Source organism: Lynx canadensis, chromosome B1, assembly GCF_007474595.2.
Source record: "Lynx canadensis isolate LIC74 chromosome B1, mLynCan4.pri.v2, whole genome shotgun sequence".
Lineage (NCBI taxonomy): Eukaryota > Metazoa > Chordata > Mammalia > Carnivora > Felidae > Lynx > Lynx canadensis.
The window spans coordinates 62,929,048-62,954,964 of NC_044306.2; the positions used below are offsets into that span (position 1 = coordinate 62,929,048).

Genomic DNA, 25,917 nt, shown 5'->3' on the forward strand with positions numbered 1-25,917 from the left:
AGGCCAATCAGGCATCACTTCTTCCTCAGAGACTTCTTGGAATCCTTATTGAATATATCTTCCTCCATTCTTTAATCTCAAACTTCACTTTGCATTTCTATTAAAGTACTTGTCATATTCTGTTTTGATTATCATATATATGCACCTTATCCCCTCCTACCATATTGGAAGCTTCTTAAAAATTGGGTATATCTCGGGGCGCCTGGGTGGCTCAGTTGGTTAAGTGTCTGACTTCGGCTCAGGTCATGATCTCATGGTCCGTGAGTTCGAGCCCCCCATCGGGCTCTGTGCTGACAGCTCAGAGCCTGGAGCCTGCTTCCGATTCTGAGTCTCCCTCTCTCTCTGACCCTCCCCCGTTCATGCTCTGTCTCTCTCTGTCTCAAAAATAAATAAACATTAAAAAAAATTTTTTTTTTAAAATTGGGTATATCTCTTTATACATAACAGACACTTATTATTTAGAATGGATACTTATTTAGATAATACATGCATTTCACATCTTTTCACTTCTTACTTGAAAATCCATTCTTTTTATCACCCTCAAACACAAAAGAAAAACTGACAACTATTCCTGTTCCAATATGTTGAACATCTTCAATAATCATTATTTTTACAATATATCTCTAACCATATGGTTTGTGGAGATACAATGGGAGAGAACAGTTTATCAAGTGGATTCATTTTTGGACACATCAAGATTAATATGATCATGTAAAGGTGTATATTTAGGCAAATAAATTTGTATAACATAAGCAAGCTCAAAAATAAAGCTTTTAATTCCTAGTGTCAAAGCCTAGATGAATTAATAAAATTGGCTATAATATGCAGTAATTTGAGGTATAATTTCTTAGTCACGGATTAGTTAAAACAACTAATTCCTGCAAAACCTATTTTTAACACCTCAGCGTACGTCACCCGATACTCTTTGTCTAACAGAACTGTACCTTTAAATACGGCTTAATGCCAGATGGTCTCCTCAATAAAAAAACAGCAGGAGGCAACATATTAATGTTACTCAACAAGCAAGTCTTCAGACACTCAACCAATGAAATTAGTCTTCAGTGGCTAAGCCATTCTGTCACCATAGCAACACCTACTTCAGAAAATATATTGGATCTTCCAGTGAAAATGAGCACCCATCTTAAAACTCCAGTATGTTCCAAGCTATGATGATCAGGTTACTTTAGCTAAAGTAATTGACTAGATCTTTTCACTCATCTCACATCAGGTCCACCTATGAAGAGTCATTTGCCCTTCCATTTTGAAATGTTTATCTATACTGTTTCTAACTCTCTTGATTTCCTAGATAAACACGCTCCATTTAAAGGTGTGTGTATGTGTGTGTGCATACACTGGTAGGCTAAGTTTTAAATATAATAACAAATGTCTTAGAAAATTTTCACTAGTACATACTCTTATGAGTCTGTTGCTAATATTATATCTGATTAAAGAGATTAATCAAGGAAATAAATAATGTACAAACGACCAGAATGGTATTATTACCAGCCTCTAAGCTATCTAATATGAATAAAATTGCATAACTTACATTACATAAGTTAAATCTTATTTTTAATTCAACTCCATTTTTAAGTTGAAATGATAATTTGCCCAAGGGCAGATAACCTCGTTTTACCTGATGAAAATGCAGAGAACCTAGTGTTTGGAAATACACTGTAAACTCAAGATATGGCGGTGGGGTAGCAAGGAGACCTTGGAAGCAAGGAGAGAGGATGTCTAGGAACATAGCAGCGACCCCTGCTCAAATCACATATAAGAAGGAGAATTTTTCCAAAGAGAAAAGAGACAGAGAGGCAAGAAGAGAGGAACTGGTCTGAGCAGAAAAGAAAGGGATGGATGAAGCAAACAGGTGTCTTAATGTACTGATTTTGTGTATTGATTTAACAATGTAGCTATATACCCATGTATATTCTAATCTGGATTTTGCCACTTACAAGCCTGTGATGTTAAATGTCGCCTCTCTGTGCATCTGTTTTCAAATTTGTAGAATGGGGATAATAACAGTACCAATCCCACAGGGGTTCAGGATTAGAGGAGTTAAGCCTCTGAACAGTGCTTGGCACATACTATGCATTATATAAGTATGAGCAAAGACACAAAATCAATTCCTATTCCTTTTACAACGTTTCGATAATTTTGCTTATGTTTGCTCTTTCACTCTCCCTTATTTATACCATTTTGAGCTACCTCAAAGACAGGCTGTAGAAGCTATAGCAGAAAGACCCCAGGCCATAAACCGTGATGAGTCTGACACAAGCACACAACCTAATAGATTCCTCAGTCCAGTTAAAGATAACTCAGGAAACGAATTCAGAAATGGGATGTAATATATCTCCCAAGAACAAAAAACCTCATTGCACAAAGAACACATTTGATTAACTAAAACATTTTTTTTTCATGAAAACGCAACTAACTTTAAAATTTCAACATATGTAAACACACACAATACAAACACACTTTCTTTTTCCTTTTAAGGGAGGAAAAAAGAAAGGGTGAATGCAACATTTGAGTGGTAACTCCTTTTTATGAGGAAAAAAAGAAGTCCTTTTTTGAGGAGAAAAAAGTTGCAGTGGTCTTAGAATAACTGACTGGATAAAAAGTCTACTAGTTTTTATTTACTTACGACAAGGGATGGCTCTTCTTCATACTAGAATTAGCCCACTCTTTGGCCCATACATGCAAGACTGGGTTGTCACAAACACTATAAACATTTTTGGTCATTCTACTTCTGAAGTCCTTCAGTCATCGACAGGCCTTGTATGTGCCCAGCTAGCATTCTCTGAAAAAAATTTCCAGGGGCGACTGGGTGGCTCAGCTTATTAAGTGTCTGACTCTTGATTTCGGCTCAGGTCATGATCTCGTAGGTCCTGAGATCAAGCCCCATGACGGGCTCTGTGCTGATGGGTCCTCTCTCTGTCCCCACCCCACTCACGTGCACTCTCTCACAAGCCTCTCTCTCTCTCAAAATAAATAAGTAAACTTAAAACAAAAAGAAATTTCACAAGAGTCCTGTAAAATTTTCCATGTGAAATATCACATAAAACCTTTGAACTACATAAAAATGCAGCATCTGTGCTTTCAGGTTTAATCCTGCGTTGTCTATTCAGCTTCTAAGCAGAGCATATCCTTAACGGAAAGTAAGAAACAAGCTGAAATGTAATCCACACTCTTTTTCATTCTAATCCATTGCTATAAGAGAACTTGGAAAACGACCCTAAAAAGTCACTTTTTTATTAACTTGGCAAAGAAGTAGCTGCTGACGAAACTGCCCAAGCAAATCATTACCAGTATTATTCCCTGACCCTTAACACACAGAAGACTGTCTCCCCACCCCTTCTTCCTGACCTCGCGCCAATTGGCCTCTCGACTCCCACCCTCATGGATGCCCAAATGACCACGCACAGAGCAAATGGGGAATTAGAGCCATTGTCTGAATAATTCAGACACAATGCTTTCACCTGAAACAATATGATAACCAGAAGGCAAGTTATTTTATCCTGAATTAACTTAAACTTATCTCAACTCTTTTCATTGTAGTATGAACCCATTTCCTGCTCATGAGAACACACCCTCCCTCTCACTCAAACATCAGCCTGAAGATTCTAGCATTTTTACTGCTTGCCCAATGCTGCCTGTAAATTACCAACAGAATCTATCACCAAATCATCTTGATAGGGTCTCGCAAATGGCAAAACACAAAACAAAAATGATTCACCCATATATATTTCATATACATTCTTAATGTCTTCCAATAACGCATACCACTATTTTCTGTACAATAATTTAAGGGGCATTTTTCCGAGGTATAGTACCTACAAAACTGTATCCTTTAGATATAGCCTATTTATTAGATATGCAGTATAATATTAATAATTCTTCTACCATTATGTTTTAGAAAACATACACAAATATAGAAATAAAGTTTTTTTTTTAATGCTTATTTATCTTTGAGAGAGAGAGACAGAGTGCAAGCAGGGGAGGAGCAGAGAGAGAGGGAGACACAGAATCTGAAGCAGGCTCCAGGCTCTGAGCTGTCAGCACAGAGCCTGATGCGGGGCTCAAAGTCACGGACTGTGAGATCATGACCTGAGCTGAAGTTGGATGCTTAACCAATTGAGCCACCCAGGTGTCCTTAGAAATAAAGTTCTTTAAGAAACTGTGTCCTGATTGTTGGTTTGAAAAAAATTCTCAGTAAATATGTACTCTTCTTTAGCACAAGTAACTTTATTTACGTTAAAATTTAATGTAGACATAGGAACAGGGCAACACAAGTACTATTTTTGAAAAAGAAACCTCACCCAATATTAGTTATTTCTATTCTGTACCCCTGACTTCCAACAACACAATGTATGATTCATTCTGCATGGGGCACACAAACCTTGAGCTGGCCTTACAAACCACAACACCCTCACAAAGGTCTTCTCCCACTGTTTACATTCTCCTGGGACTAGGATTCCAATTTGGAATACATAATTTAGGAATCTAAGACATCACTATAAAGGGTCAGTGAGATGGGAGATGTCTGGATTACATTCCCCCCAAATTGCCTGTATGTTTTCTAGGAAGTGCTGTGATATAGTGCATATCTGACCTTTGTTAATAAATTCTCATAAATGTAGCGTATGTGTAAGTGTCCTTTGGACAACCTCTGGTTTTGTCAGTGTTTATCTTGAAGCAAGATAAAGTACCCCATCTTGTCTCCCAAAGTAATGCACTCCACAAAGCATCACAGAGGATAGTAGATTCTGCTGACTTCTGCATTCGGCATTTCTGTCCTCCCCAAAGTTTCGTAAGCCATCCGCCGTTAAGTCTTTCTCTCCCTCTCTGACCATCCACACCGTCTCTGAACATGTTCCTCTCCTTTTTATTCAAGTTAGCAAATTCTTCAGGGTTGAATGTCCAGCCCTCAAAAGAGTTCATCAGAACAATCTTCCAACAAAGGCTTATTTCTTCCTAGAGAGTAGCTACTACAGCCAAAAGAAATAAATAAATAACATTTTCTATATACACTTAGAGTATGCTGAAGTGATTCATTTCAATCCTTTCCTGATCTGGCCACTTAACACACTCTCCGGCCTCCCTGGGCCTGGCCTTGTCCATCCACCTCCAGCACACCCATACCCATTTACAGCACAAGAGGCGGGAAATTCTAATCCAAGGAATTGAAAACACGGACAAGTCACATTCCTATAAACTCCCTCACAGACTTCAGTCCATGCAAATAGCTTATGACCCTCAACGGCCACATAAGAAACAGTCATGTTTATTCCCCTCTCTGTATCCACATCGCTATGGGAAATGCTCTAAAAAGAATGCCCAACTGTCTATCAGGAAACGGGTTCTAGGCCTCCTAGGCTACATAAGCTTTGGCAGGTTGTTTAATCTGTCTCTGGGGTTCAATTTATTCATCTATAAAATGAGAGTGTTCCTTCCAGATAGGAAAAAAAAAAATTCTATGATTCCATTTCACAATTCTATGTAGCACTAATAAAGACTGGGCTTAACATTAGGAACAATTTAAAATAATTTTACCCTAATCAAAAAGCTATAATTTGAAAAATTAGTTAAATACTAAATATTTCTGCATAGTGAATTTCTCTCCCAAAATCGTCTGACAAACTACATGATCATTATTCAAATGTTACACAAATACATCTGGATGAACATTCTGGAATGGCTGCCAACACATGGAGAAGAGCTATGGGCTAAATTCTCCTTCAATAATTCAAACTACATCATTTTTTGGTGTTGCTCTTATTTTGTTGTTAAGGACAGTTTTTGAAATGTATAGTCAAGTATAATTGAGCTATATTTAACTGCAGGAACTTGGTCCAACAAAATCAAAATTACTTGACATCTTTTTACTCCAAGACTTTTAGCGAATTTCCAGTAATAGCTACGTAGAGGTGGAAAAATATTGGTAATTAATTGTTACTTATTACAATATAATATATATTATGTGCTTAATATAATTATGATATCTGATATGACCATATCATTTATATGCTTAATTTATAAAATGTTATATATAATGTACACAATATGTTACATATTACATATATATATAACATTATAATATATAATGTTAGCATAATCTCTATCCCGAATAGTTTTACCCTCCGGAGGAGGGAAATTTACCCCAAGGGACAACATTCTAAACACTGTATTCTCTTTAATGAGGTAGAAATTTCACATGTTAGTGAAAAGTAATTATCTATCACAACATTTATTGAATACTTACATATCACCACTAACAGGGACAGTGAAGAAAAAGATACAACAATAATCTTATACTGGCATAGAATGAATTCCTCTCCTCCACTTTCCAGATTTGATTCACTTTAAGACCTGTTCAAGTCCCCCTTCCTTCTGAAAGCCCTCTCTTCATGATTCCTCTATCAACCCCTTACAGAATCTGAGTCAATACTTTCATAATAAGTACTTGGTAAACTGTTGTTTGTTGCTCCTTTTGTAAGTATCTCTTCAATTTGCAGAATGTCAGTCATAAGTACCTTGCTATTATTGTTAAATAGGTTCATTAGAGATACAAATATAATAATATACAGTAATAAAAGATGCACATCATTTACTGACTTCTACTACCCAGAGTTGGATTTCCAAATGTGAACTGGGTTAAAAGCACTTCTCTCCGGCATTTCTAAATGCCTAGTGAATGAATGTTTTTAGTTATGCATTTAGGGTGATTTATACCTGCAAGTTGTAAGTAGGGCCTTTTTTGATAATACAGTGTTCTTATTGCCTTGGTCTGGGAACTAAGAACATCATGGAAAATGTGGTATGGTCTACAAATGAGAGCCTTCTTGTCCTCTTGGAAATGTTGGCAGAGGTATAAATGCTTTGCTTATACTACTGTCTTTACAGACTCCATAAATACATTAACTTTATTCTATGAATTTTGGGGGAAATACCAGCCCATCTCACCCTTCTGTACATTCATTTAAGAAACACATTCTCATTCATTCCCTCTCCCTGTACACAGAGTTCACTGAATTATAGCGATCAATGGTTCACCTTCGATATTAAAATAACAATGGCAGCAATGATAAAACTATTCAGGAAGAAATACTTAATGTTCCTGAAAGTTACATGTAATTTTTTAAGATACTGTCTTGCAAACTAAACTACAGTCAAAAGAGGAGAAATGTTTATTAGAACAGTATCAAGTACCCCAACTCCCATCTATCCAGCAATCTGAATCAACTGTAAAAAGCATACCCAGAAGTCTAAAAATAATGGAACAAAGGTTTCAGAAATACTAAAAACAACTGACACATAGTTCATGGTTTTCACTGCAAGTGCAAGGCTTAGAGTCATTCCCAACATACACCACCAATTTAGACACGTGAGTAAAATTATTGCACTTTTTTAATGAAGGTTCTCCAGTTCAGTCCACAGTGACCAGAGGAGAGAAAAATCAGTTGCTGAAATGCATTTGAGCAGTACAGTAAAATTGTGCATCACTCACTTGTATGAAAACATGAAACTCTTAATCCCAGACACTACAGTGGACAGTGAAACACTGGAATCAACCAAACACCAGGTAAGTATATTGGGGAGACTTCTAAGCAACACACAGGCCCAGATGTTGTTCTAACCTGGAGAAAGGTGATGTAAGGGAAGCTTATAGGATCCTTCCCATGCATTAGCAGACAGAAGGAAGCATTTTATCAGATATTTTGCAAATGTACAACGCTTCCAAAATCTCCTATCGCTCCTGAATTGGGAAGCAAAAATTCTTTCAGAGGGGGATGTCTCCCTACTTTAATCTCCCTACTGAGCTCTGAGCCACTGCATACAGAAAGTAATGCTAAATGCAAGCTTTTTGACACCCGAAAGAGTGATTTATGCAAACAGAAACAATTTAGAAATTAATTTGGTTTTTAAAATTCAAGATTGAACTTATTAGAGTTACAAATTATAAACTCAAAATCCTAGTTGTTCCTTAAGCATTTAAGTTCAGTTGATAAATCATACCGATGTATTTACAAATCTAGCAGATTCTATAATCTTACCTTCAAGGGAAATCTGCTCACTGAATTAAATTATCTTAAATATTTCAAACTGTAAAACTAAGTTTAATACGTTCAATTTCCTTTTTAAGTACTTTGTTTGACTGATTGACAAACATTCCTTCTTAAATAATACGGTAAATTTAATATTAAATGTACATGATCATTCTTTCTTTTAATTTTATTTAAACAAAACAAAACAAAACAAAAACAGCTCACCCATTTCTCCCACACCCTGCTCCATACATGGTGATTCTTAAGTTCTCTTAATGTTCTAATACAGTTTACAAACTTGTTAAAGTTTCATCTTAAAAATCATAATTAACACCCTTTCTTATTGGAATTACAAGATTAATCTTTCGACAATGGAATCTACCAAATTGTATTAAACATTTTAAGTTTTAAAAGTCCTTGAAATCCCAATAATATATAAATTATTTCTAAATCTCTTTAGGGTTTAAGAGTCTTACTCAAAAGCAAACAGCTACGTCGAGCCACACAGTTTTGGGGTTACCTTCCCAAAGGAATGTGGGCAGTGTCAGGGGTTACCACCTCAGTTGGCTGAAGTTCTGGTCAAATGAAGCTGACAGCTATTGGGGGCAATTTTTGTCACCACCTTGACTGCCATGTTGAGCTCAATTTCTACTTCATGAACTGCAAAACTTAAGACAGCAATGGTGACCTACCCACCTCCCTAGGTTTATGCCCTCTCTTCATCTGATTTTCAAGACAAATTGGAGTTGGCAATTCCCTCCCAGGGGATTATACCACTAATTTGACTTCATACTTCCTTGGCTCTTAAAATAATTTAATAATTTCCATCTTGCTTCTTTATTTTCAATGTTTTTTTAATTTTTTTAAATGTTTATTTATTTTTGAGAGAGAGAGAGAGAGCACGAGCAGGGGAGGGGCAGAGAGAGGGACACACAGAATCCGAAGCAGGCTCCAGGCTCTGAGCTGTCAGCACAGAGCCGGACGAGGGGCTCAAACCCACCAACAGTGAGATGATGACCTGAGCTGGAGTCGGACACTTAACTGACTGAGCCACCCAGATGCCCCAAGAAATTTCCATCGTGTTTCAAAGCTATTTTCTTTCTTTCCATTATCGCTCTATTTGACAAAGTCACACTACTCTTACAAATATTGAAAGAGTATTCAATTGCATACTAAATTAGTATATAGTATATTTGTCAAATCAATTAAGAAATTAGCAAGAAGGCCTAGTCCTCTGGAGAAAAGGAAAACTCCAGCACAAGCAATGATTTACATTATTAACTTGTACCTGAATATACAACCAGATTTTTGAAACTTCATTTTGCAACTCTGATTTTTGCGATAAATGAAATGACGATGCTCAGGACATGGAAGCCAAGAAATTCGGCTTTTTTGTGTAGCTGATAATAGGCTGTCCCTGTTTGATAAACAAAGGCAGTATAGACTTAACCCAAATGTGCCTGAGGACTCAGACTGTTCTTTCTACAGCCCTATAACACTTCTTTTTTTTTTTTTAATTTTTTTTTAATGTTTATTTTTGAAAGAGAGAGAGAGACAGAGTGCGAGCAGGGGAGGGGCAGAGAGAGACGAAGACAGAATCCGAAGCAGGGTCCTGGTTCTGAGCTGTCAGTACAGAGCCCGATGGGGGTCTCGAACCCACAAACTGTGAGATCATGACCTGAGGTGAGGTCAGACGCTTAACCGACTGAGCCACTCATGGCGTCCGGTCCCATGCCACATCTTAGAAATAACCCCCTTGAAGGGTGCCTGGCAGGCTCCATCGGTGGAGCATCTGACTCTTGATTTCAGGGTCTTAAAAAATAACCTCCTCAAGTTACCTGTCTTTTTTATAGTGTAACTATTCTTAATATGGTTATGAAGTCTTTTCTAATGCATAAAGAACAGCAAGTTATGTGCATTTTTACAGGGGATTAATTAAGATTACTTGTGACAAGATCCTAAAAAAAACACACACACAAGGAAATCTTTCAAATGTTTTGGTTTTTTTTTTTTTTTTTTCAACAATAGGCAGACTCTTTCTGCATCTTTAAGTTCCCATAAAGATAAATACTCTCCAATTCCTCACCTGTGACGGGTATGGAAAATCAGTTCATGGAGGACCAAACTGGAGGCTGTTTACAAAGAGAGGGAGAGCTGCTGAATAAAGGCTGGGCAGGAAAAGAGCTGGTACACATCCCTGAGTGTTTATAACCCCAAGGAAACAGACAAAAGCCTCCCAATCGTTATTCCAATGACGACTCCATTTTAATAGCCACAGAAGAAAGGAATAGCCAAAGTTGTCATGGGAACACAATGTGGGCCCACATTAACCCATTAGGTTCTCCAAACCTACCTCAGAGGGTATCTAGCTGGAATCCTCATGAAAATAAAGGCAACTCTGACCAAATATCTAAAACCCTGGTGGAATATCTGACCAGATTTAGAGAAAGCAACAATAACTTAAAAAACCTTCCTGAAAGAAAAAATCTTCTGAGAAGACTTTTTTTTCCAGTTTATTTATTTATTTTGAGAGAGAGCACACAAATGGGGAAGAGGAAGAGGGAGAGTGGGAGAGGCAGAGATTCCCAAGCAGGCTCCGCACTGTTAGCACAGAACCTGACGTGGGACTCAGTCTCGGGAACTGTGAGATCATGACCTGAGCCAAAGTTGGGCACTCAACCGACTGAGCCACCCAGGCGCCCCTATGATTTCAATTTTAAGTAATCTCTACACCCAACGTGGGGCTCAAACCCACAACCCCGAGATCAAAAGTTGCAAGCTCTACCGACTGAGCGAGCCAGGTGCCCCAAGACTTTTTTCTTAATAAGCCACTTAGATAAAAGATAAACGTCTTTCATTCCTGATGGTAGCTATGAGTAGGAGTGAAAACAAGGAAAATGAAGGCTATTTTAGAGATGCAAGTGGAATCTATGAATATAAATACTTACACCAATTTGAAATTTCAAATAATTTAAAATGATTTCTCCATTCATGATTATCTTGCCATCATCTAGACAAAGCCTGTATGTCTATATAGTATTTTAGTCTATTTGTCTATGTAGTACCATTCACATCCATAAAATATTCACATGAGAATTATCCATCTGTATTTTGTATTGCTTTAGCATCTTCCAAAGACTGAATCTGACTCTTGAGAAAATACATTTACAATTGGGTTTCTCTTTGTGCGAGCACTCTAGAGGTCCTCTTGACTGTGTAGAGTTAATACAGGTTCCCAAAAGTCCCTTAACTTAATTCCCATAAAGCTGATTATGGGAAGAATCTGGCTTAAGAGTGACTGAGTTTCCACAATGAATGAGACTGGTTTGCTCTAGTAAACTTCAAAAAAATAAATAAATAAAGATCTGTGCTGAACAATGTCACAATTTGAGACAAATTAAACTATTTCAATAAGACTGTTTGTACTTTAAAACAGATGTCCAACACTGCACCTTCAAAACACAAAAAGGACAGAAGACATTTTGTTTTGCAAATGTCTAACATTTCCAGTAGTTTCCCCTCCAGATACTGTTTTTACGAGTGATCCAGCAAGAATAGAATAGGGAACCCTTTGACCCTTATATTTATATGCAGCACACATTTTACAGAATAAAGTAATGTGACCACTAGTGACACAGCATGTAAATTAAGCTCAATGTGTGTTAAAGAGTAAATGCAAGTCAAGAAACTAAATAACTCATTTCATGATATGCAAAGGCATTGCCTGAAGGGGTGACTAGCAGAGAAAATAAAATAGCATTTTATTGTGGGGATTCAATGGGGATTCAGTAAAAGTTCTCTAAATTAAATGAATGGTATTAGCTACACTGACAAAAGCCTACATTTTCTTTTCATCTTGGAAAGATGCCTTTACCTTGAGATGTTACATAGCAATTTTTTATAATGGTTATGAGAAAAGGCCATTTTTAAAACTATCCCTTGACTAGAAAAAGAAAAAAAAGGAGGGGGGGGGAGTTTCAGAATATTGGTCAGGGAGGTGACAGCCCAATATTTATATCGAGGTTTTCCTACTCTGAACTCATGGTGAAGCTCATGATTTGTGCAAGTTGTTGAAATGAGCCCTAGAGACAAAATATTCCTTGGGAGAAAATAATTGCACAATGGCGGTGAATAGCAGCTATGTGGTAAAGAGAAAATTTTCTGGTGTTGAATAATTTAAGCCATGTAATAAGAGAAATGGGGTAGGTCCAATCAGACAGCATCGCTCTGGGATGTGAACATGTGAGTCGTTGCCTGCAAATGCAAATATGTGAGATCATTGTTGTTTTTCCCAATTACCCAACACACAAAACCACAACAAGGGATTTTTTTAGGAACCAGGATTTAAGTTAAAGATATTTAGTCTCATTTTTGAAATGAGTGATCTGTATCCATTTTTTTAATTTTTTTTTTTCAACGTTTTTTTTATTTATTTTTGGGACAGAGAGAGACAGAGCATGAACGGGGGAGGGGCAGAGAGAGAGGGAGACACAGAATCGGAAACAGGCTCCAGGCTCTGAGCCATCAGCCCAGAGCCCGACGCGGGGCTCGAACTCACGGACCGCGAGATCGTGACCTGGCTGAAGTCGGACGCTTAACCGACTGCGCCATCCAGGCGCCCCAAGTATCCATTTTTTAAATAATCTGTCTTTGAAAGCAAATGTCTTAAAAATGAGAGGTATTATTATTATTATTATTATAGAACTATGATGCTTAGCAGTGACTTCAGAGTAAACAGATTTCTATATAAAAAGAACACAAGGTATTTATTGGCAGTAGAAAATTATTTCTGAGTTTTATTATAATTCATTCATTTCTTCTTTAAGAATCAACTCTGTAATTCTCTACATGAGCCACCTTATCCATTAAGGATCACTATTTGAGGACAGTTAAAGATGTAGGCAATCATTTGAAAATAATAAAAGGCTCTGGTAATACAGACAGGATCTCTTCTGAAGCCACATTTTATTAGAAAGAGCTGGCTGCTGGATTGCCTACAAAACACCATAGCCTGAACTTTGGAAGAAAGAGAAACATTCGCAGAGGAATGGACTGGCAGCAATTACAGTAATTAACAAGGGAAGGAAAGAGCAAATTTAAACGTATTTCAAATTTGAGCTCATTCGACCCATCAGCTGGCTTTCAGATAAACCTCCTTTTCTATGGCATTTTCAAAGGCATGATTTGAGTGCCGTCTCATGAACGAAGGGATGATTAAAACCTGGGTAGTGTGCTTTCTATGTTCAAAAGAGCATACAGTTTTAGGGAAGCCTGAGTGCCTCAGTCAGTTAAACATCCAACTCTTGGTTTCAGCTCAGGTCATGATTTCACAGTTCTGAGTTCAAGCCCCACTGACAGTGCAGAGCCTGCTTGGGATTCTCTCTCTCTCCTCTCTCTCTCTGTCCCTACCCCGCCTGTGCTCGCTCTCTCTCTCTCAAAATAAATAAACTTAATTTTTTTTTTAAAGAGTACACAACACCAAAGGCTCATGCAGATTTTTTAAAGGTCAAAAATTTTACTAAGTAAATTTTTACTGATTATCTCTAGAACTTTTATTTAATGCTTAAGAAGCCACCTGATTTTTCTACAATGTCTCAAGGGGAGGAGTCTAGTTATAGCAGACAACAAACACAGCAAGCCATTACTGAAACGTACAGGTGGTGGATTCTCCATTAAGCAAAACTGGATGCATCACAACAAAGCATCAGTGTATATATAAGAAAAATCCCAGTTCTACCCCTTCTTGTTGTCACACTTCTGGTATGCTAGCATGCATGAAATCAACACTGACCTTCAATACAGCTTCGTTTTGTGATGCACCATTTTTGTCTGTCTGAGAAATTTCATTTATTCCACAACCATTCTCTGAGTGGCCACTATGTCTTACAGACAGTAGTAAACATTTAGGATAAATACAATCCCTGCCCACAAAAAGCTCACAGTCCACTAGGGGAACACAGACCAACATTGGAAAATACCATAATAGAGGTAATAATAGACTGAGGAGTTTATATTTACTATTTCATTTAAACATCAGATTATTGTCATCTCATAGGTGATGAATTTCAGACTTAAAGAGAAGTTAAGTAATTCACCCAAGAGCAATTAATTAAAACTAAGAAGAGATGGAAAAGAAAAAAAAAAAAAAATAGGAAGAGACAAAATTTGAACAAAACCCTCCTGACATCAATGTGTGTACTATAAACCTTTATGTTACAGCTATTCAAAGAACTATGGAAAACAAAGAATGGACCCCACTGAGAGTAACAAAATGAGGGAGGGGTGAGAAAGGAGGTTTCAAAGAGCTTTCACTCACACTAAGTCTGTAAAAGAATAAAGTATTCAGGACCTGAACAGTTTCATTATAAACTTTTTGGAAAAACAAGTTAGTTTGCCAAAGTAAATCCTGGGATTGCCCTGGATTTATTTAGCTACCTGAAGGAACAAGCATAAAGACATTCGCAAACAACGATGAACACTTTCACTGTTCTTACTGAATGAAGCAAAAGGAGATGTTAAACTGAAGAAAAGCAGAAAAGCCTCATATTTGAAAAATCGATAAAAGGCAAATGTTTGTGAACAAGAAACAGTGACAAGCAGGGAAAAGTCCCCCTGGGCTGTCAGCTGGCCTTGTGCGGTACCATCAGAACAGGTAAGCATCCGTCAGGTGTCATGTGAAAACGCAGCCAAGAAGGCCTTCTCCAAATGAGCAGAGCCAATGGAGCACATTTTCCAGACTGACTGAAAGTGAAGATTTTTAGCAAATTAGCCCGTCTTCTCAATGACTAGAGGCAAGCGACCTCACTAAATTATTTGCTATGTATTCTGCTTCGGCCTCACAGCAACCCTACGAGGTCTGAGTTTTTAAGTATTCCTGTTTTAGAGATAAGAAAAACAGGTAAACAGAAATCGAAAGCACAAAGCTACCGAGGCGCCCGGGGGGCTCAGTCGGTTGGGCGTCCGACTTCAGCTCAGATCTCACAGCTCATGAGTTCGAGCCTCGCATCAGGCTCTGTGCTGACAGCTCCGAGCCTGGAACCTGCTTCAGATTCTGCGTTTCCCTCTCGCTCTACACCTCGCCCACTCACACTCTGTCTCTCTCTCTCTCTCTCTCAAAAATAAATAAACATTAAAAAAAATTTTTTAAAAAAGGCATAATGCTACTTCCCAGTAAAGGAATTGGAACGCATTTGTTAGTTTAACCTTTCCTATCAAAATTATCTGTCCTATGATTGCCTCAGAACCGTATTTCTCAATTCAATAAGCATATCTAAAGACTTTACACAAATCACTATGCTAGATGTTTATGGGCAAAAATAAAAAAGGAAAACATATGCTCTCCATCCCTGAGGAACTCCTTGTATGAGTCTCTCGGCTACAGAATTGCCAAACTAATCCTGCATAATATGTTAATGAATGATAATGTACTAATGCTTCTGTGCAATACTAGTTCCAAGATGAGTTCCTTGGAAGAAAAAAAAAGGGAGGGTTGGGGGAGGAAAGCCCTTGGGGAAAAAATATTGGAAAATACTGTATAGTATACATCGAACTTGGAGATTTGAAATATAGGCTAGCTTATTTAAGGGCTCTGATAAGGCTTGCAATATACAAGCCTATTTATTTTGGTTTACCTAATATTTCTCAAGCCAAGCTGAACAAATGTCCCATTGAATATACTTGGGGGAAAGCTAGGTTATGTGTAACCCTTTATGGGGGCTATTTTTGTATTTGTCACAAATATCATTCCCAAAGGAAGTAACTGCAAATGTGGGGATTTCACCCCTAGGGTATGCCAATAAGGAATGCTGGGAGGTGATTCCTTTGCCATCTCTCAAATCAGTTTCCATAAAAAACTGGTACTGAGCACAGGATATAATGTTAGGGGCCAGTCCCATTTCCTCGCTTCCATAAGCCAATCACACGTCAATCAAATACACAATTTCTGGCAAGAGCTGCAATGACTCAGGTCTAAAAATAACTCTTGACCATATGTGGTGCACATCTAGATCCTTCTCCAGAATCTAACCTCTATGTTCACTAACTATAAGGTGTTATTCAGTTGTAATCACTTCCCATGAATACATAACATACTAACTTGGTATGAAAAAGGCCATACGAAATAATCAAAATCCCCACTTTGTTTTTAATTTGGACAGAAATTTTGCCAACATTAAATGTTCCATCACAATATTTGGCAAATGAATACTGGCATTCGTACACTTTCAATTTTAACAGATTTTGGAAGGAATAGGTCCAAAATAATCATTCCAGCCTTTGAGAGAGAAAAATCTATGCTCCAAAGAATGTTTCTAAGATAGCATTTTAGCTATAAATCAGATTTACTTCCCAAGAGCCATCTTAAACTACATGTAAAAGAATTCATGTCTTCTTCTTCAAATTAGTTTATTTCTTCAAATACACTAATCTAAACTCCAGTTCAACTCTGGGAGGAGTGGTCTGGGAATAAAGATTCATTGCATAGACATAAATTAATACTATAGGTTTCTTTTATGAGTATTGCGATGATGGATATGCATGCTTAGGAGAGAATATGTTTGGGTTTGAGCACATGAGTCCCTAGGTGTAGAAATATTTTAAAAGTATAAGATATAAGCAAACAGGAAGAAAAATAAGGAACATGACAGTCCTGGAAGGTATCGTATGGAAGGGAACACATCTAAGAATCTAGGACCAGCCAAGAGCCCAATTGGAGGACGGACTCACTCTTATCCCAGCCCTCATTCTAGTCCTGCATCTGGGGTCCAGACTCACAAAGTGTGAGGAGATGAATCTGGTTCCAGGACTACTTGTGGTTCTTCTAACTGAGGATGGCTGATACCCACAACCCTCCTCCAATACAGTTTTGTGGGTCTCCAAGTGATACAAAATAATAACTAAGACCCAACATTCAACCAGTCAAGAATCAAGTTGATTCCTCTAGTGCCGCAACAGAATAGATATGGATATTCCTTGCTGATCAATTCAAAATGGAACTTTCTTTCCCTTTTGATGAATTCAAATGCAGAATATCTGAGAGAATGAATCATTTTCAGTAGAGAAGTTCGAGCTCAGCCCACAGCCTAGTACCAAGCAAGTATGATGGTCACCTCTTTCTGCTCAGAAAGACAGTTGATGATGTCAACCAACACCTTCCATCCATAACCTGCTAATCTAACCAAGTAAACCTCTTACTTGCCAGTTCTACCACAGGGAAAGCTTTATGTGTACTGTAGATGTTGTTTTGTTTTGGGAGAGCTCTTCTATTATAATAACTAAATCCTTAGTCATTTGCTACATTTTTCTAAAGTTCATTTTTTTTAAGTTTAAAGTTTATTTGCTACAATTTTGATTAGGAAACTAACAAACATGACACTTCTCTCTTACTGGAAGGTAAAATGAATATTGGCAAGTTGATCAAAGTCCTAATCAAGTAAATGAATTTGTTAACCCCAATATTATCTCCTGCTAGCTTAATCAGAAATATTATTTCAGGGGTGCCTGGGCGGCTCAGTCAGTTAAGCATCCAACTCAGCTCAGGTCATGATCTTGCAGTTTGTGAGTTCGAGCCTGCAGCAGGCTCCGTGCTGACAGCTCAGAGCCTGGAGCTTTCTTTGGATTCTGTGTCTCCCTCTCACCCTGCCCCTCCCCCACTCATGCTCTGTCTCTCTCCCTCTCTCTCTCTCTCAAAAATAAATAAACATTAAAAAGTTTAAAAAAGGGGCGCCTGGGTGGCGCAGTCGGTTAAGCGTCCGACTTCAGCCAGGTCACGATCTCGCGGTCCGTGAGTTCGAGCCCCGCGTCAGGCTCTGGGCTGATGGCTCAGAGCCTGGAGCCTGTTTCCGATTCTGTGTCTCCCTCTCTCTCTGCCCCTCCCCCGTTCATGCTCTGTCTCTCTCTGTCTCAAAAATAAACATTAAAAAAAAATTTTTTAAGTTAAAAAAAAAAAGGAAAGAAATATTATTTCAAACAAACAAAAAAGATACTTACAAGGTGAAAATAGTTAAGACATTGACCTTAGATGCACAGGACTCTGTTAAAACATACATCGACTGCACATTTCTTGCCCTCCAATCTTCAGTAACTTAATGTTCCCAATCTTGCTTTACCCAGTCCTCCCACACTGTTCTTCCAGTTCCTAATTCTCAATTCCCCAGAGCACAGGGAGTAGCTTGGGTATCACTGCGGAGCCCATAGAACTTGGCCCACTTAGCAATCAAAAAGAATGAAATCTTGCCATTTACAACTACGTGGATGGAACTAAAAGATATTAGGCTAAGCAAAATTAGTCAGTCAGAGAAAGACAAATATCATATGACTTCACTCATACGAGGACTTTAAGATACAAAACAGATGAACATAAGGGAAGGGAAGCAAAAACAATTTAAAAACAGGGAGGCGGACAAAACATAAGAGACTCTTAAATATGGAGAACAAACAGGGCTACTGGAGGGGTTGCAGGAGGGGGGATGGGCTAAATCGGTAAGGGGCATTAAGGAATCTACTCCCAAAATCACTGTTGCACTATACACTAACTAACTTGGATGAAAATGTAAAAAAAAAAAAAAAATTAATTAAATTAAAAAAAAAAAGAACTTGGCCCACTTAAAGTGTGGGGTGCTCAAAAAAACAAAAACAAAAACAAAAACCAACAACAAAAAAAGCATTGAATGCATCCATTTCTACCTCAGAATAAGTGTGCATATTTCTTTTTCATTTCTTAAAATATTTTACTCTAAAAAGAATTTGAAAACCATTTGAGAAAGGTGGATATTCTCCAACTCCCTAAGAAGTTATTCATACAAGTACTGTCAAACTTCAGTTTATTTATTTATTTTGAGAGAGAGAGAGAGACTGCAAGCATGAGAGCAGGAGCAGGGGAGGGGCAGAGAGAGGGAGAGAGAGAACCCCAAGAAGGCCCCAAGCCTGACAGCACAGAGCCTGACGTGGGTCTCGATATCACGAACCGTGAGATCATGACCTGAGCTGAAACCAAGAGTCGGACGCTTAACCGAGCCACCCAGACGTCCCGTATCAAACTTATGTATTAATCAGACCTCTCTGTTTACTAGTCTTAGAAATAAGACAACAGGCCCAAAGTGGAGTCATTTATGCTAAGCCCCACATCACCAAACCAAGACTTAACTTAATTACAGTTTTATCTGTTCCAGAAATAAACTCTTAAACCAGCCAATCAGGAATCACTAGTCAATCAAAACTAGTGATCAGCACTAGTTCGGGATTCTGCCTGATAGATCCCTACCATCCCCTAAAGGAAAGTAACCTTACAATAATCAATCTGCTTTTTTGCCTAACTTCTTTCTTCCCGCTCTCTACTGCTTATTTTGCATAAAATGTGCTCATTTTGCACAACTCCTTGGAGCTCCTTTCTATCTGCTAGATTGGATGCTACCCCATTCATGAATCAGTGAATAAAGCCGATAAGATCTTTAAAATTTACTGTTAAATTTTGTTTTTTAACACTAGTTCACTGAAAATCTCTAACCTACTTATTTCCTCTTATAAGTGGTAGAGGGAGAAATTACCCCTGTGGTTTTTTTTAGTGTTGGGTCATAATAGGTCATTTCTACCTTTAAAAATACAATGGATGGGGCACCTGGCTGGCTCAATCGGTGGGGCATTAGACTCTTGATCTTGGGATGGTGAGTTCGAGCCCCACATCAGGTGTGGAGCCTAATTAAAAATCATAATAAAATAAAAACAAATAAAAATACAATGGATAGACATTTGTATTTTGTTATTAAGTAATACCATGAACTTAAAGTTCCCTTCATTTAACAAGGAACTATAAAGCACATAATGTAAAACATTTGAGTTCACTTTTGTAAAATGGGTTTGCTTGGTTTTTTGTTGTTGTCTTTATGAGGAATAAAACATTTTATTTTAAAACACTGTGTTATTCAACTAATGACTGATTTCATTTTTTCCATAATACATATTGAGTGCCTGTTGTGTGCCAGATTCAGGCTAGGTGTTGGAGGCATAGTCCCCCTCATCCACCAACCCCCTCCCTTCCGCTTATAGAGTTTGCAATCTAAAAGAAAAATTTGCAAATCTTGAAAGTCTATACGTTCCAGGTATTAAAGTAAAAAAATTACTGTTTTCATCTTCAAAAGCACATTGCATTCTAAGAGTAATAGCACTTTAGAATATTATTTCTAGGGGCGCCTGTGTGGCTCAGTCGGTTAAGCATCTGACTTCGGCTCAAGTCATGATCTCACGGTCCGTGGGCTCCAGCCCCGCATCGGGTTCTGTGCTGACAGCTCAGAGCCTGGAGCCTGCTTTAGATTCTGTGTCTCCCTCTCTCTGCCCCTCCGCAACTTGTGCTCTCTCTCTTATTCTCAAAAATAAATAAACATGAAAAAAAATTTTTTTAAGAATTTTATTTCTAAACTTGAAACAAGACAACAAAAACGTTAACATTAGCTTTCATATAATCTTGAAGAAACAATGTAACAAATTCTGAGGAACAGTCTCTAAAAGCAGAATAACAAAAGGTTCTTATTAAACAGGCAACAGGAGACACAAATATTCAGATTAGCTTTATCTGTGCCTGGGATATCATGGCTTTGGTTATTGGAGATTTTGGTTATTTGAGGTACCTGGACTTTGGTTATTGGAAATAACCGAAAAGGAGTCATCACATTTCAAATGTTCCTTTATTTTCAGATAATAGTAAGTAAGAAACTAATCTTCAAACTTTCTAAGTCTACACGCTGAGTCCTATTAGACCTTACTACATAAAATGTTTTCTAGGATTTCATTTTAGGGTTTTGACAGCAAATTTATACAAACCTTTCCTCTTATATTAGCTGAAGGTAAGAAATGTTTCCTGTTTGAAGATTTACTATGGATCAACCCATACACTCTGCATTTGAAGATCCAAGTGTCCCTATTAGTCACTTAATTTTCATCTTTTTTCAATTTGATTCTTAAATATCATTATAAAACTATCCTGGCCCTACACTGAGAATTTTTAGCCTATTTTCTAGGTTTCTTTGTCATAAAACAAACAAACAAACAAGCATCCCATGATGATATTAGTAGGCCAGATTATTTTAACAGTATCTTTACTATCAGAAGACAAGGCCTTATATCACTCTAAGAGTTACATCATTTCCAAAGAGCAGGAGCATATTGAAAAGGGCCCCAAGAACATTTTTTAAATCCCTTTATTGATACTGAATGAATCCTATTTAACGTAAATAAAACGTGCTTAACATATTTAGATAGAAGGTGCTTAAGAACGCCTTATGGGAATGTTCCTTATGGGAACATCAGCTGAAATAAAAACCTGGTCACAAACTATTCGTGTCAACTGGCTAAAGCAGGGGAAATGGGGTATTCCTTTTTCCTTAGGCCTTCTGCGGTTTCAAAATGGAAACGTCTGTCAGAGGCCACTTTCGCACCCTGGGAGGAAGACCTGCGTGTCTGCACACCCCCCGCCACCCCCTCCCGCCGTGTTGCCGCTATCTTTAACACCCCGAGAGCACCCCAGCGGCGCGCATACCTCACACACACACACACACACACACACACACACACACACACACACAGGTAGGGATGGGTATGCAGAGCCCGCAGGACCCAGTAAGCTGGTCCTCTGCATATGAGGAAACGAATGATAAACGGCTCTTCCTCGTTTCCTCTAAGTCCCTGACTTTTGCACCTCGTCTCTCTACTCTTGTCTGCAAGGAGGACTGATGTCCTCGCTGGGGACTCTCAGTTATTCTCCCGGGTCGTTGATTCGGCCAAGTGAACACCGCGTTTTGCTCGCGCGCAGATTCGCCTGCTCCGCGCTCCCACCTCCACCCCGCCAGCCTCTCTGGCCCATGTTCACCAAAGGGCGAGCTAAGGGCTGGGGTGGGCTCGAGGCTGGGGACAGGGGTGGGGGGGTGGGGGGCAGGAAGGACCGCAGGGACGGGGGACCCGGCGACCCGCAACGCTCTAGGTCAGGTTCATCTCCATCGCCATCCCTCCCTGCACTCCTCACCTTCCACCCCAGCCGCCCTTTCCCAAAGGGCACCCGGGCCCCACCTTCCCCCACCGCCACCAGTCCACCCCTCTGCGGCCCTCCGAGACGCCCCCCAGAGACGGCAGGGTGCAGCGCCCTTACCAGGCTCATGGACACCGGGGTTGTCGGACAGCTCGATGACCAGGAGCTCCCGGCCCTCGAAGCTGCGCCCCACCGTGTAGATCCTGCTGATGGCGGTGCACTGCAGCCACACCGACACCAGCGCCTCGCGCAGCTCGGGGTAACGGTGGTACTCGAAGGAGATGCCGTCCTCCTGCTGCAGCCGCCGGCGCCGCCTCATGCCCGCCGCGGGCGCCCCGGGCTCCTGGGCTTGGGCGCCCAGCAGCCACCCGCAGGCGGCCAGTGCCCCGCACAGCGCCAGCAGCGCCCGGCCTCCTCTCGCGGCCATCGCCCCGCGCCGCCGCCGCCGCCGCCCGTGCCTCGCTGCGCCCGCGGCCTCTTTTGTCTGCACTCGGCGACTCTGCCGGCCGGCGCTGCTGTGGGCGCCAAGTTCCGCAGCAGCCTCCGCCCGCCTCACCTTCCCGGGGCCACCGAGTGCGCGCTGCGCGCTGGGGCCACCCACAGGGGAAGGGCGAAGCGCCGGCTCCGGGCCGCACTACCGGCCGCCGAGCCCAGGGGAGCAGCAGGAGAAACCACTGCGAGGAGGGGGCCGGCGCCCGCGAGCGGGATTCGGTAGTGGTCGGGGAGGGCTGCTGGCGTGCTTGGCTCGGAACCACGTCAAACGCGGAATGGCGCAGGGGACGACGCAGGTGAAGTGACAGCTCAGGGCTGGGTTTGGGAACGTTGATGTCATTGAGAGACCCACGGCACCGGAAAAGTACCCTTGGGTTGCTGGTGGAGGCTTTTAAAGTAACATCTGTTCTAAGACCAGGGTTTCCATCTTGATGCACCGATAATTAGAGAATATTCCAGAAAAAGAAAGAAAGAAAGAAAGAAAGAAAGAAAGAAAGAAAGAAAGAAAGAGGAAGTATTGGCAGCCAGTTACCTTGTTCCTCTGATGGATCTCTAATGACTGTATTGATAGTCCAAACACAAACCCAAGAGTTGGATTTTCATTTATTGCAAGGTCTTGCTGGAGAACAGAATATTGTGCACTTTGATTTAGAGGCTTAAGAGAATAAAAATGCATTCTATCATCTTGCAAATACTGTCTTCACTTGCGTTAAATGCACATTTCTGGATTCTTTCAGGAAAAAACAAACAGAGGCTGTCATTTGGCAGTTCCTGTGCCAACATCCATCTGTAACACCCCTCTGGAAAACAAAGTGTAACGCTGGGGACAATGGATGTAGTTTGGCATTAAGATTAAATCTTTCAGGAGCAGTTTATTTGGGTAGTTCTGGCTCAGAGTTTCTTACTAGATTGTAACCAGGATGTTGGGTGGGACTGCTGTCATCTGAATGCTTGACTGGGGCTGGAGAATCTTTTCCAAGAAAACATTTAAAAATGAAAAGATGAAATTCTGTTATAGAAAGAAAACTCTGATCCTGAGAAATAATGTCTCCGGAACCCTCCTAAAGTTATTGTAAAAAATCTGTAATCATTTAGAGCTTTAAATGCCCACCCTTTGGACAAGATTTATATTCCTGGAGCAACTCTGACATAGATGTAATTCTGAAGAGGTTGCCATTTGGATGTAAGAACTGTATACATCTAATTAAATAATCCATCGAGTACTCTAAGCAAGCAGAAAAACTGGACACCGTGTGGGTCATTTTTCATGTTAGACACTTTTTTTTCCCTTAACTTACTCTTTTTCTACCTGCCCAACAATGTATCACACTGAATAAAAGCTTTCTCCTGGAAAAGGACCCAGACATTTAAATGATTTTATTGGATAAAAAAAATTGTTTTGGGGTGCTTGGATGGCTCAGTCAGTTAAGCATTGGACCTTTCATTTCAGCTCAACTCAGGACCTCACAGTTCGTGGGATAGAGCCCCACCTCAGGTTCCATGCTAACAGGGCAGACACTGCTTAGGATTCTCTTTCTGCCCCTGCCCCCCCCAAAATAAATAAATATACTTAAAAAAGAAAAACAGAAAAATGTTTCTAGAGAAACTGGTTCCACACCCCTCTGTCTACATTTCCTACAGCAGCATGGGTCTTCTTTTTTGGATTTCTTTTTTTTTTTTGGGGGGGGGGGGAAGTTGCCACTGTGAAAACATATGCCACTCATTAGATTTGAATACAGTCATGTTCCTTGTCAATGTACACAGAGCTAAGAACTGTATATTTTCCCCCAGGACCAGTCTGTGCTTGATTACATAGTCCAGAAGTTTAAAACCAGAGTTATAATTACATTTCTAAAATCATGCCCAAAAGAGCAACCTTGGAAACCTAGAAAAAGAAAACGGAGAGGCTAAAACCAATACCTTCAGAAGTGGGAAGTTAAGATTTTCATGTTAGCAATTTAAGGTAACCACACTAATTTGCGGCTAGGTGGGGCATATCAACTAGTAACTATACACATGCACAACATAATATTCATTGAAGTCCTGTGTTGCCCTTTAGCTGTCTCCGTAAACAAAGGGCGTGTTTTCTGTTTTTTCCCAAATCTCATTTTTTTTTCCAAATCTCATTTTTATGGGTTGCTTTTACTTGTTTTTAAGTGGGTGGAATGTTAATGGTTATGTGGTCTCACTTAAGGAGGAAATTTTGCACCTTAGAAGTTCGTTTCCCTTGTATAGAAAACAAAAGGTTCTGATTGGATTATTCATTTGAGGACAAGCGAATCATCTAGAGAGTCTGTAAAATATGCAGCTTCATGAACCCCATCAGTGCAGGTCTGACATGTGTTCCAAGTATTCACAAGAACACCAAGTATTTTTGATTTTGATATTTGATGGACCATCTCACTTGAGAAATACTGTCCTAAATGTCTTCTTTTCTTTCTTTCTTTTTTTTTTTTTTTTTTTTTTTTAGTGTTTATTTATTTTGAGAGAGAGAGCATGAGTGGGAGCGGTGCAGGGAGAGAGAGGGAGAGCAAGAATCTCAAGCAGGCTCCACACTCTCAGCACAGAACCCAATGCGGGACTTGAACTCACCAACAGTGAGATCACGACCTGAGCTGGAATCAAGAGCCAGACACTTAACCAACTGAGCCATCCAGGTGCCCCTGTCCTACATGTTTCCTAAGGTCTTTTTCAGATCTAAAATGTTATGATTCTGGAAGAGTTTTTTTAGAAAAAAAAAATAGATGATAGATGATAGAGCTCCTTCCTTATTTGGAGGCATACTACATACACTAAGGAACAAGTCTAAAGGAATTAAAACTTGGTCCTTGAATTTCTGGACTATTTTAGGTATAGGTCATCTTCATTGGAGCACATACTACTTGTTTGTGGTTTCATAGCCAATTATATAAAAGCCATATACATGTGTGTATACACATATATATACACACACATATATATATACACATATATCCTTATTGCCAGATAGAAAATGCTGCATGCTAAGTCTCTAATGTGTTTGACTTTGTATACCTACAGTTAAATCTAGTATGCACACTACATTTCAAATTGGGCATTTGTGGGGTACCTGGCTGGCTCAGTAGGTCAGGTCAGGTCATGATCTCACAGTTTGTGATTTCAAGCCCCGCACTGGGCTCTGCACTGACAGTATGGAGCCTGCTTGAGATTCTTTCTCTCCCTTTCTCTCTGCCTCTCTCCCACTCATGCTCTCTCTGCTCTCTCTCTCTCTCTCTCTTTCTCTCTCGCTCTCACTCTCTGTCTCAAAATAAATAAATAAACTTTAAAATTGTGCATGTGTAAAAAAGAGAGATCTTTTTTCACATCACTTTTGGACATCGGTATGGGCAT

General features: G+C 39.5%; 1 protein-coding gene across 1 annotated transcript in view; it reads right to left on the reverse strand.

Annotated features, from left to right (window-relative positions):
* Positions 1-22,498, reverse strand: part of CPE (carboxypeptidase E) — a 118,075-nt gene extending 95,577 nt beyond the window's left edge. The window contains exon 1 of the mRNA XM_030312788.1: positions 22,177-22,498. Coding sequence (XP_030168648.1) covers positions 22,177-22,483 — 307 coding nt within the window. The 5' untranslated portion in view covers positions 22,484-22,498. The remainder of the gene's footprint in view (positions 1-22,176) is intronic.
* Positions 22,499-25,917: the final 3,419 nt, after the last annotated feature.